Raw genomic sequence first — 12222 nt, forward strand, 5'->3', positions numbered from 1 at the left:
TTTTCCTCCATTTCAATGTCGTCTTGAACGGTATCGAAGCGGACGGGACCTGGTGTAAAACAATTTCTCAAGCACATGTTAGCTGAGGACTCTAGTTCTTCTTTAAACTGCTTTTTTTCCTCCTCGTATTCAATCATATTTGCATAAAAGGCATATACAAAGTTAAAAATAACCGTTGCCGCCCCAGCATCATCCCATGAGTTCGAAAGAAATCGCAAGGCTTTATCGGATACTTTTAAAAAGTGGTGCATAAACGAGATACAAACACCATGTGTCATGTGAAACCCGGAAATGCTACAACACTCATATTCTTGAGGCACACTCTCATTGCCGTTATTTCCTAATAAGGTGGCAGTCGTGTCCTCGCTTGTCCGTTCCCCACGCAGCTTGGTGGGCATCAGCCTTAGTGCAAGGGAATGTGCAGCAACAAGAAATGTGACTATGTCTTTCGAAACATTTAACCCACGCCGTTTCACACATACAACATCAAAAAGTTTTTGCAGAGATCCTATAATCTCAGAATCTTCAAGCTCTGGTAGTCGCACTCGCACAACAGCATTTTCCACTTCCACTTCATACGATGGCCCTGGCGTCGACGCCCCAGCGCAAACAACATCGGCGATGGAAACATATCCAAGAGATGGTGACAATATAGCGGAAAAGCGATCAATAAAAGAAAAAAGATGCATCACCTGTGAAAACCGTCCTTCTCCAGGAAGGTTCACATCATCTACAGATAGCACTAGCTTTCGTCCAATAGATGGCCCATATATTTTGGACTGACGCAACGTCATGTTCCGCATTAATGCCTCACTTATCTCAACAGCTCGGCATGCGGTGCTGTTACACACTAGCTGATGCACCCACCCGTCGTTGCTTCGCATTTGACGCAATATGGTGGATTTACCCTGTCCATTCTCTCCAGTAATTAACACTGACTGCCCGGCATCAATCAAATACTCCAAAGCGGTTAGGGTTGTCTCACGAGAAGGAAATGGGAAAAACTGCGACCATGTACGCTGATTAATATCCACGCCATCCCATTTCCGGCTCCACATGGATGCAAATCCTGCCTCAGATGTTGCTGTTTTCGCTTTGTCCATCTTCTTCCACCCAACGGGCGTCGCAATGTAACGCAAAATATCGTCCTCAGTTGACGGCAACACATCTTCCGTAAAACCAATTTCTTTAGCTATTCTATTTAGTTTCAATTGAGACTTTTCGAGGGCTACCCGTAACACATGACGCTCTCTTTCATGTAGATGCAATCCAAGTGACCAGGTAGTTGCAAACACAGCGCACTGCAAGGCATAGGCCTGATCACTAATCCACTCTTCACGACTCTCACAACGTGATTTGGCATAAACGTACCATCTTTTATACAGCTGAGAACATCTAGAAGCGACAGCGAACAAATTTCCATACGATGCAGACGTCCGATTGGGCACGTGGCGCGTGTCAAGGATGTGGTCAATCAGGGTTACCATAACAGGGTAAGCAACACCCGTATAATAACTCGGTGCAGTGCTAAGAAGTTCTTTAAGGAACTTCTTCCAACGAGTGGGTTCCGGTAAAGCAAAAATTGCAAAGTCAACCATCACACGTGGGTTGGCAGCGTTAAGCTCAGAAGCCACCGCAATGAGACGCACACTCTCCCCCTTAATAAAAGCTGCTCCCGAGTGGGGGCGAATCCTCACAAAAGCTGGAGTTTCAAAAATAATGGATGTTTGCAAAAAATTCGCGTTCTCAATAACAACAACATGGTTTACCAACGGGTCCCACTGTTTGGCTAGGGAACTAAGCAATCCTGGGTGACACGCGTCACCATAGATTTCTGCACAACTAATCAAGCGGAAGGAAATCACGACGTGGTGTAATTCGCCTATCCAACCTTTCCAAAGTTTTGTCTTCCCAGAGTAGGCTGGTCCTAACAACACCACATTGGAATTAGACTTCATGAAGCGAGTGAACCGATCCAAGATAGCCTCATATTCTGAAGAAGCTTTCAATTGACTCAACGCATCATCCCAGAAATCCTGTGAAACACCAAGTGTATGTAGCATATTCCACTCCAAAAGATTTTGTAAACGTTCATTGGTACGAACTGCCTGCCAAAATTGATTCAAGAACGAGGTACAGAGATTTTCTGCAACTGGTACCTTGTTAAACTCAATAGTGTCACGTATTACAGTAAGTAAATTTTTAACGGTAAAAATCAAAGGTGATACCTCAATGAGTTGTGCGTACATCAAAGCCAGCCTTTGACCCACTGTCATCCACCCAGAAACCCCAAGCCTATAAAGTGCACCTTGGGCAACCACAGTGAGGTCTACGGGCATTATGTAAATAGGACGAAACGCAAAAGAAAGGCCCGTTGGAATTTTGTCAGTACTTGGTGCCGTGAAAACAATTTGAAAGCAAGGGTCCCTTTGCACGTACTGTGTTGTATCTTTTATTTCAAACCCAATTTTATCAAATCCGCCATCGCACAGCTGCTTTCCTGATTGACATGCAGTCTCAATGCTTCGAAAAAGATTGCTAAAGGGCAAAATAAGGGGTTTCTCAAGCATGTCTATATCTTTTAAGCAAAATACAGCCCCTATAGCCAACGCACCACGCAAATCCCGTATGATCCCTTCCAAAGTAAGCGCTGGGTGACACTGAAGACACCACCAAAAACGACCCAAGTATTCTGCACAATATTGTAGCGTAGAGGCCCTTTCTGGATTCCCAATAATAACAGGGAAAGATGATGCCGCAAAAGATAAAAAAATAGTGTACAATCCCCCTTCAATATATTCAGGAGTTAACACGGGAAGCGTGTAGTTTCCTAGAAATTCCATACCATATGGAAGACGAAGCCCTAATGTTTGTATAAAAATCCTATCATTCTCCATGAAAGTTCTTAACATTGCCGTTTTGTCAAGATCTTCTTTTGTCTGGATACCCGCTTTTAAAGCCATTTGAATTTCTCGTCTAAAACACAAAAGAAAGACAATGACACTAGAAACAATCCGTCGTTCCCCACTTTCCATATGTGCACCAGCAATTCTTATATACTCTTCTGTAAGATCCCTTAAACGCCTTGCATAAGCGTTAATACCCATACTACCTGCAAGCGATAAGGCCTCATGTAAATCTCGGTTATGAATAACCCGAAGAGCTACATCAATTATTTGTACACAATAACCACGTAACCAAGTCCTGGAATCAACATAATAGTGGCTTTCAACACAAGCACGAAATTCATGAAGCAAGGAAGAACGCAATGTCCTTTCAAAAGACTTCATCCATCTATCAACAGGAACTGCAGATAATTGAATTGGAACTTCTGCCTTAAGTGTTGCACCGTCTGCAGCAATGAATGTGGTAACCGAATTTCCCTCAACTCCAACGTCACACACACGACTATACATTTTTGAAAGTAATTGTTTCAATTTTGTGTTATTGACTACCGAAAGAAAAGAAATCAGCTCTCTGTCACTCAAAAAATAAAACCTTGGAAAGGCCTCTCTTTTTGCGTCTAATAAGCCCATTACCACTTTTCGAATATCACCTAGAATAGTAGATGCCAAAGTAAGTTGTTCCTGTATATTCTCCTGTATCATGGCGGTAAAGAGCGTGTATTGAGTTTTTTGTAAACCCGCGTACAAAATGCTGAAAATACCATTTATTGATCCTACCTTCTCTCGCAAAAACTTCCATTCGCGTGATTCAACTGCAGGAATTTCCCCATCACTTATTGCCTCAAGAGTCATGCCAAAATACATAACTTCTATCCATTCGTATTCAATTTCATTCCAATTTGATAAAGTGCATCGCATTTTTTCAACAGCGGCCTCCCATTCATTAATGGAATTAATTACATAATGGCTCACTGAAACATGCTCGCGTAGTACTCTTAAGTCAAGCAAAAAAGTCTCTAATTGAGAAGATATAGAATCCCTACATAAAGGAGACAAAGCAAAAACTTCCTCAGTTCCCTCAATAATCTCAAATATAAAACGAGTCCTTTTTGCCTCACTTTTCATACGCTCCAAAGATGCTTCAGTTTCAAAATCAACAATAGCCGGATCCACCACTTGCTTCAGCTCATAAAAGTGGTCTTGAATCCTAGATTCTAGTAGTTTCTGTAGCGTTACATTAGAGTCTATTTGTAAGTTGGTATTAGGATCCTTTCCAAGAATCCGCGATATTTCTTTCCAGTGATTTTTTCGAAGTCCTGGTGCTGTAACACACATAAGAATCCCTTCCAAACATTCAAAATCATTTAATATTTGTTCTTGTTGACGACCAAGCCTCACCAATCCCGGATATGCCCGAAGGTTACGTGTGGAAAAGTGAAGAAGACGTCGACAGCGTTGTACGTGATCGATCATTTGTGTGGCATTAAGTGTGCTAATGGGAATATTGTAATAGTCCCGAACTGTAGTTGAATCAAAAATAGCGCCCCAAAATTGTTCCAAAACTTCAAAGGTCCTTACTATAGGAAAAAAGTCCTCAAAAGAATCAACTTGATCAATTCCCAAAGATTGTTCACAATATGATATATATTCAATCCCCTTAGAAACTTTATCAACAATAGCACGAAGTTCCTCGCAAGTTTGAGCGGCTATATCACATACTTCAAGATTAAATAAACCCAGTAGCTCCTGTACACCATCACTTATAGTTGTCACCTGGAGCCTTGTAGAAGTTCGAAATTCGCCCAATTTCTCTATGATAGACGGCTTACTTTTAGTACATATTTCTTTGGATCTTAAAACCAGTTGCATCATTTCGTTTGGGCACCGCATCAAATCCAATGCTGCAGCATAAAGTTGCGTATCCACAGAGACCTGAAGAGTCTCTAAACAATCAAACCATCCTATCACTCGATTGCAGTCTTTCATTTTAACCTCATTTGACCGGGATTCAGCATCAATAATTTCACAAGAAATTTCTTCCAATTCCCCGACGGTCTTTGGCTCTTTATTTAAACACGCGTTGTAAAAACGGCATCTCTCTATCGTTGCTGTTATGTATGAGAGAATGTCACTTTGTATTGTAGTTAAATAGTTTTCCAAATACCTTGTCCAGTGTTCCACATACCACTTTTTCACCTCAGTACAATTAATAGCAATACATCCAGAAAACACAAAATCCGGAGAAGTATTTGTAATTTTCAAAATGCTTTCACGAAGCAAACGAACCCGATCTTCTATAACTGCCTCCTTGGCCCGAGTAAAGTAAGCCCCATTTGTTGGCGGTAGGGTTGAAAAAAGTGAATATTCTCTTATTAATTCATTGATTTTGGACCCTGTAACATCAAGACAATTAATTAATGCACCTTTTAAAGGTAATTCTTCCGCGTCAAACGAGTTTAACGTGCGTCTTTCAAAGTCGAGTGTTCGCATAATGATGACCTCTGGAATTGGAAGATTATTAAAGCTATCAACGAGCTCATCCAAAAGATCAGCAAGACCAAAGCGTAGCAATGCAAAAGAAGGTGAACATGGTAAACCAGAGTCACCAACAGTAAGGTTTATCTCAAGAAGAGGAATTTTCCGAGCTTTTGAGGGCGATATGATGCCCTCTCCAACAGCAGTAAAAAAATGAAACAAATCCTTCAGTGCCTCAAAAATAAGAGTTCGGATTCGGTTCACAAGGAAAACACGCACTGCCAAGAATACGCGTCCCAGATCACTCTTTCTCAAGGTGTTTGAATCCAATGAAGCAAATTGTATCGATCCCAAATTTCCTGTAAATAAAAGCATTTCTAACTGAGTATAAAACTCAATTCTTATCCGAGTAAAAGCAGCTCGCATCGAAAATCCAAGATTAGCTAAAAATGCATCAGCATTTGTTCTCCAATGATTCGTGTTAATATCAAATATAGCCAGTCTACCAAATCGATTTACCCATAACTCTTGAAGGTCTAAAAAAAACTGATGGGTTCTTCTGCTCCACGGTAACGATTCTCCCAAGTAGGAAATTGATGATTTGAAACGCAACGCTAGTTCAAAACAAAAATCATCAGTTTTCCCTTTCCCATTAGAAGTAAAACAGTCGTTGTCTGGCTCACTTAAGCATAGAGGGGATACAATTCGACGGAATAGCAAATTCCGATTCATGTATTGATACATAAAATGACCGCAGGCTCTGATGTAAAGCCTCTTGATCTCACAGACTATTTCTTCAACAAGACCACTGTATTCTTCAGATACACCTTGGGTTGATAAAACAACGATACGTCGTAGGCTTTCTCTCTCATGAACTAATTGATTTTCTGCAATTCTCTCATAAAAATCAATAAAAAGCGAAGTGCGCAAATCCCGGTCAAATTTAGATGACATCGTCCCCTTTCGTTCGCAAGTCTCAGTGGGAACCCTCACAACGTATCGTTTTAAATCAGATACTTTTTTTTGAAGATAGACTCCCTTTCCATTGAAACGAAATGTCCCAACATAAGGTGAATAATGGGCTCCCATTCTAGAACTGGGTGTTGAGGGACCACAATACCATAAACAAATAGGAGCAAAAGACTGACTTTCTCGAAATTCGGGAAACTGAACTGATTCTGTTAGACCAGTATAGTCCGGTGGAAACCCTACCGAACAAAATTCAAAAGTCACGCCATGTTCCACATCTGAGACAATTTTGAGAAAGGGCCTAGGAATTCCATCCAAAAATTGTGCGATAACCCTTTCAAAACGAAGAGAAACGCTATTCTCATGCTGTAGGTCCATTGTAATTTACTACCATCCTTATTATTATTATTATTTTAAAAAATGATAAATACTAAGATAAAGGACAAAAGTATTTCAGTCAGCAAACTTTTACTCAATTATTTTCATCGTATATCTCCTACCAAAAGGTTCATTAAAAAATCCCAAAGTTTTATAAAATAAATTATATTTGCCTAAGTTTTTTGAAATCAAACCGATATTCTGCGCCTTGTTTTAATTGATCTGTTACAAATTGTAACCATGCAAGCTGCGCAATACCCACTTCACAGTGGTGTGCATTGATGCGCTTCAGCTCATATTCATAATCTTCCATCATATTACAAATCCGATTTCTCATAAGCATACCACGACACGTGAAGATCACACCATAAAGTGCAACACCCATGCTTATAGCCGGTGGCAAAGGTCTAGCGTAGTACATGCTATTTTTGAAGATGTGACGGGGTCCCCAAAACTTAAACATCAACATCACACTTGAAGCGGAAAAAGTCACGCAACCAATAAAATAATGCCAGGCATGTCTGTGATGTCGAGCCAACACCTCTATACGGTCGGAAACAAGCTGGCGTTGTACACGAGCAATCTCGTAAACGTAACGAGAGAACTCTTCCTTTTGATCTAAGGGCATCCCTACAGCAAACCAACAAATATATCAAACAAATAAAATAACAAACACACAAAAAAAAAAGGCACCCAATCCAAAGACGCAGACGCAGAAAGAAACAAAAGGCAAGCCCCGCCCCCGCGCAAACACCCTCCCGACCGCCAACCGGCCGCCACCCCAAGACGGGGACGCCAACGCCGCGAGGAAAAATGGAGAAAAAACGCCGGCCTCTCACGCAAAGGCCGCGGTGGCGCACGCATCGGCGGCCGGATGCTGTTGGAGCCCTGTTCCCGCGCGAGGCGGCCGGTCTGTCTCTTTTTTTTTTTTTTTTTTTTAGTTGCTGTTGGTGTTTTTGCAATTTTTTTTCTTTTTTTTTTCACCGTTGGTGGGAAGCGCTTTTGGAGAGTGAATCTCGAAAAGGAAAGCCTTGAAAACAAATATATTTTGGCAGGGCAAAATGCCGGGTATCCACCCGCCTCCGCCGCCACCCGCGAGGCGGCACCGCCGACCATTCATGACGTCATTCATTGCAGACGTGCTCCCTTTTTTGCCCGCGAGAGATGTACTTGTTTGTGCCGGTGTCTGCCGAGTTTGGAGGGAAGAAGCCAATTCGCTTTCACTTTGGAGAGAGCTTCTCACAAACGACCCAGCCACCGCGATGCATGCTTATCGCCGGCTGACGCTTCATGCAATTCAGGAAATCGTATTGCAGAGGGCTTCGATGCCTGGGATTGGAAAAAATTATTTAGAGTTTGGCTCCACTGCCGATAGAGATGGAAGTTTAAACCGTTTGGAGCATACATTGGAAACAGGACCGAGATTTATTTCAGAAAACGACTTCAGAAAAGATTGTGGCGTTCGGGGATTTTCTTTTGGATTGCCATTTTTACAAATAGAGCATAAAGAGATAGCCGAGGCAAACCCTGGTAATGGAGCAATTGACTTGAGCTTTAAAAAAAGAGCTGGTTCAACGATGAAGGTGATGGAATCCCTTCAATTGCAAATGATGTTATTGAAGGAACATATTTCCAAGTCCACACGTGTTCTAGATGCTCTCCGTCAGCAGTTGCCAACTAGGGATGCTGTTTTACTTCATGAAGAATGTTTTAGAAAATGGAAAAGGCTCAAAATATTTGAAGAATTGGTCGTAAATTCACTTTATTCAAGCACGGAAGGCTCACCTCCTAGTGGAAGGGTTCGAAACTTTGTACAGGCTGAAATGGTGGCCATTACTAAGGTGGGCTCACCATTTTATTTGAAGTGGTGCCGCTTCAAAAATGTCCTTCCATTAAATGATGCTTACTATAACTACGTGGACTTTTTGTATTCATATGGTCCTGGTAGGTTGTATACTTTAAAGTTCTCACTTTTCGAGGAAACTGAGGGGAAAAAACTGATTCGTTATTTTTCGGCACTCCAAAATACTGTTAACGACATCATTAGGCAAAAGAATGATGAGTCGAAAAACATTTCTTGGGATTGTCTTCTTCAACGCTTGGAAGAAAAATGGGATGTGTATAACATTGATGCTGTGCGGGAATCCAATGGGAATTGAAGCGGTTGGGAACTCACTGTTGGTGTATGTGTCCATTGAATTTGTTTTTGCTTTTGGGATATTCCCGAAATTTTAATTTTTTCTGATCAATTTGCTCCCATGAGGTCTCATGTTTTATTCACGGACACAGAAGGGAGTCTACCATTTGAAGATTTGATTTATGCGCTATGAAGAATTTGAAGAATGCCCTTTACTAGCACAACAAAAAACCTTTTTATGTGTAAGCTCGAAATGAATCTATCAATACAAAAGGACTCGAAGTATTGTAGATTTTGGAAAAACTGAAATGACAAATGAAAAAGAGGCTCCGATTGTTTATAAACTAAACAATCAGGAGGTAAATAACGGGATTTACGTTTACTTGCTCCAGAAATGATGAAAATGCACCTCGTATATATGGTAAAGTACGCCCAATCAAGAAAAGGTGATGTTAAATATATATATTACAAACAGAATTCGATTATTAACTTAAGAACGAGTATGCCATCTCACCTACAGAATACGAAAGAGAGAAAAAAAAACATGTTGTTGCTATTATTTCTTCTTGTTATTTGATGTCCATGGAACCCACACTGGCCACCATAGAACACGATTGCATCCTAAGTGAAATCATTCAGAAAAATGTCCTTATCGCCGAAAGAAGGCGTACAGACCACGATAACTTTTATTTACTGTGATTTCATTAGCGGGGGAAAAAAAAGTGAAGAGGCGGAATGCCATCAATGGATTGGAGTGAACTTCCCGATCAACAGCAGTGAAACAAATGGACGGGCGCTCACTAAGGTAACCCTATTTATTGTGGGAAAAAGCCGAGATAATTTTGTAATATTGTATTCAATGTGTATTTCAGCAGTTACCATGACTCACTGATGCCGTATTTTATTGAGAATGCACCAGTTACTCAATCCATTCATTTCTTTTCTCAAGGTAAGCCAATTGACAAGCATACAAACAGCTAAAGTGCACTGTGAAAGGCCCAAAAGAAAAAAACACACAAGGATGCGTCACACCCTGCTATTCCAGGTGCTGCTACTCTGCTGCGTCTCTGGTTCTGTTGCCGTCGCTGAGCATCACTGCATCTCCGATGAAGTTGAAAACAAGGTTGGCCCCCGGACGACAGCAGTGGTGCTAGAGCTGCCAACTCGGGGAGGTGGCATGATGCGGGCGCTGACTGCCTCGGCTCCCGAATGGGCGCCCATCCGCTTTCAAGTCTTCACGGAGGATCTGAACGATCCCTCAAAACACTGCACCGCTGAGAAGCAGATTCGTCCAGACTTTATTGGGGGAACTCTTGAGTGTAATAAAAGGGATATTTTGACGAAGGAAAAAAGATCCATCATAATAAACTCCCTTCTTCCCCGAGCGTTCCGAATGCATACGGATCGTCTACTTGTTAGGCCTCTCACGGGCAGGGTTATTGTACCATGGTACTTTTCAGGTGTATGCGCTCAGTTTACAATACCCAGCTCCCACCACATAGAGGGTGTGAGCGGTGCGGACATGTACTTGTATGTCTCCGCTGGCCCGACACGGTATTCCACACTTGCGTGGGCTACTGCATGCTCTCAATTAATCGATGGACGCCCTGTTGTCGGAGTGGTGAATTATGGCCCGAGCTTTGTCACTAATTCGGAGAACAGTGTTCGTGTTTCAGTGCATGAAGTTGCACATGCTCTTGGGTTTAGTGTGTGGTTACTGCAAGAACGCAATATGTTGAAGGAGGTTTTGAACGTACGCGGCAAAGCAAAGGTGCTGCAGGTGTCGTCACCCAAGACGGTGGAGAAGACTCGCGAGCACTTCAACTGCGTGAATGCTACCGGCATGGAGCTGGAGGATGAGGGTGGGGAAGGAACAGCATTGTCGCATTGGGAGAGACGCAACGCAAAGGACGAGCTGATGGCTGGTATTTCCGGAATCGGCTACTACACGTCCCTGACAATGGCTGCTTTGGAGGACACCGGGTTTTACAAGGCCAATTGGGGAATGGAGGAACCGATGTCATGGGGCAACAACTCCGGCTGCGCGCTGCTGACAGAGAAATGCCTGATGAATGGCGTCACCCAGTATCCAGAGATGTTTTGCACCGCTGAAACAACTCTTATTTCATGCACATCGGATCGTCTGGCGCTGGGGTACTGTACAATCTATCTCTACACAGCCGAACTTCTCCAACAATATCAGTACTTTTCGAATCTCAAACTTGGCGGTTCGAACTCCTCCTTAATGGACTTATGCCCTTACGTTCAACCGTATTCCAACACTCGGTGCAGCAATGGGGAAGCAAGCATCATGCATGGGAGTCGCGTTGGCCCGAGATCAAAGTGCTTAAAGGGGGATGGGCTTGTCGATTTCATGGGTCGTATTGGTGACGTGTGCGCTGAGGTGTCGTGTGAGAAGGGTGAGGTGAGCGTGCGGTACCTTGGAGATGATACATGGCGCCAGTGCCCAGAGGGCAGCAGTATTACACCAACTGGGCTGTTCACGGGAGGAAAGATTTTGTGTCCAAAGTACGACGATGTGTGTATTATCTTTGATCCACTCAGGGGAGGCGGAGACGTGAGCAGTTTGTTGTCAGTTTTTCCATCAATTTCAGTGATTTTACTGGTCTTTATTTTTATATCAATGTATTGATGATACTGTGAAAAAACGCGTTTTGTACCCGTCAAGTTGGGAATGTGCCAATTTTTGGTTAATAGTTTTAATTTGTCTTCTTTGATTAATTTAAATTCCTTCTGGAGCCATATAACTCCAATCTGCAAGAGACTTTTTGATAATTTACACATATGTATATATGTGCACCCCGAAGCACCCCTTTATTTATTTATTTTTTTATGTGCTATTCAATGCAGGCCAAATTATTGTTTTTTAAAATAGACCTGGACCGTGCGGCAAAAATGCAAATGGAGCGGTGTGTGAAGCAACATTGAGTGAAAAGAAGCCATTCGCATTGTTGGAGCCCAGTTTGTTTTTTGTTGTTGTTGTTGATTTTTATTTCATGTTATTTTACTTTGAAAGCCTGCGAGAGGAATGTTGCGTGCCAAGATTTACCGGGGGAATCCCCAATACTAACCTTTCCCTCTCTCCTATTTGCCATTGTGAGGCTTAGCGCAAAGAATATTTATTGAGGGAGGAATTTTTGGATCGGACGGTGTCCACGAGATACGCCCCGCGCCCACGCTCTGCAGTGGGGCGGCCACCGGCGCAACTGGGCGTTTCAGGCTGTCGTGCCACTGTGTGGTCCAACGGCACCTTCTCCACTTTGTCTTTGCCCAGCGACCAGCCCGCCATTGAGCCACCACGTGGGCGGCGTTCTCACCATTAGCGGGCGGCGAACT

The 12222-nt window shown here is 42.6% G+C and overlaps 4 protein-coding genes across 4 annotated transcripts, besides 6 other annotated features; 2 read left to right on the forward strand and 2 right to left on the reverse strand.

The window, feature by feature from the left end:
- On the reverse strand, positions 1-6728 carry Tc00.1047053508545.9 (hypothetical protein, conserved; the record flags this gene model as incomplete). Its single annotated transcript, XM_802024.1, has 1 exon — positions 1-6728. A coding segment is annotated over one exon (6728 nt), but the record flags the coding sequence as incomplete, so codon positions are not given.
- Positions 1-12222: a sequence feature (heterozygous, non-Esmeraldo-like haplotype).
- Positions 6747-6780: a sequence feature (AT_rich).
- Positions 6878-6899: a sequence feature (AT_rich).
- Tc00.1047053508545.20 (hypothetical protein, conserved) lies at positions 6892-7356 on the reverse strand (the record flags this gene model as incomplete). The annotated part of the gene is made up of 1 exon (XM_802021.1): positions 6892-7356. The coding sequence occupies one exon, from the start codon at positions 7354-7356 to the stop codon at positions 6892-6894; it is 465 nt and encodes a 154-aa protein (XP_807114.1).
- Positions 7363-7416: a microsatellite.
- Positions 7648-7667: a microsatellite.
- Tc00.1047053508545.30 (hypothetical protein, conserved) lies at positions 7790-8887 on the forward strand (the record flags this gene model as incomplete). Its single annotated transcript, XM_802022.1, has 1 exon — positions 7790-8887. The coding sequence occupies one exon, from the start codon at positions 7790-7792 to the stop codon at positions 8885-8887; it is 1098 nt and encodes a 365-aa protein (XP_807115.1).
- Tc00.1047053508545.40 (surface protease GP63, putative) lies at positions 9776-11518 on the forward strand (the record flags this gene model as incomplete). Its single annotated transcript, XM_802023.1, has 1 exon — positions 9776-11518. One exon carries the CDS (start codon positions 9776-9778, stop codon positions 11516-11518), a length of 1743 nt encoding a protein of 580 aa, XP_807116.1.
- Positions 11700-11720: a sequence feature (AT_rich).

This window comes from Trypanosoma cruzi, genomic scaffold, assembly GCF_000209065.1.
Source record: "Trypanosoma cruzi strain CL Brener 1047053516903 genomic scaffold, whole genome shotgun sequence".
Lineage (NCBI taxonomy): Eukaryota > Euglenozoa > Kinetoplastea > Trypanosomatida > Trypanosomatidae > Trypanosoma > Trypanosoma cruzi.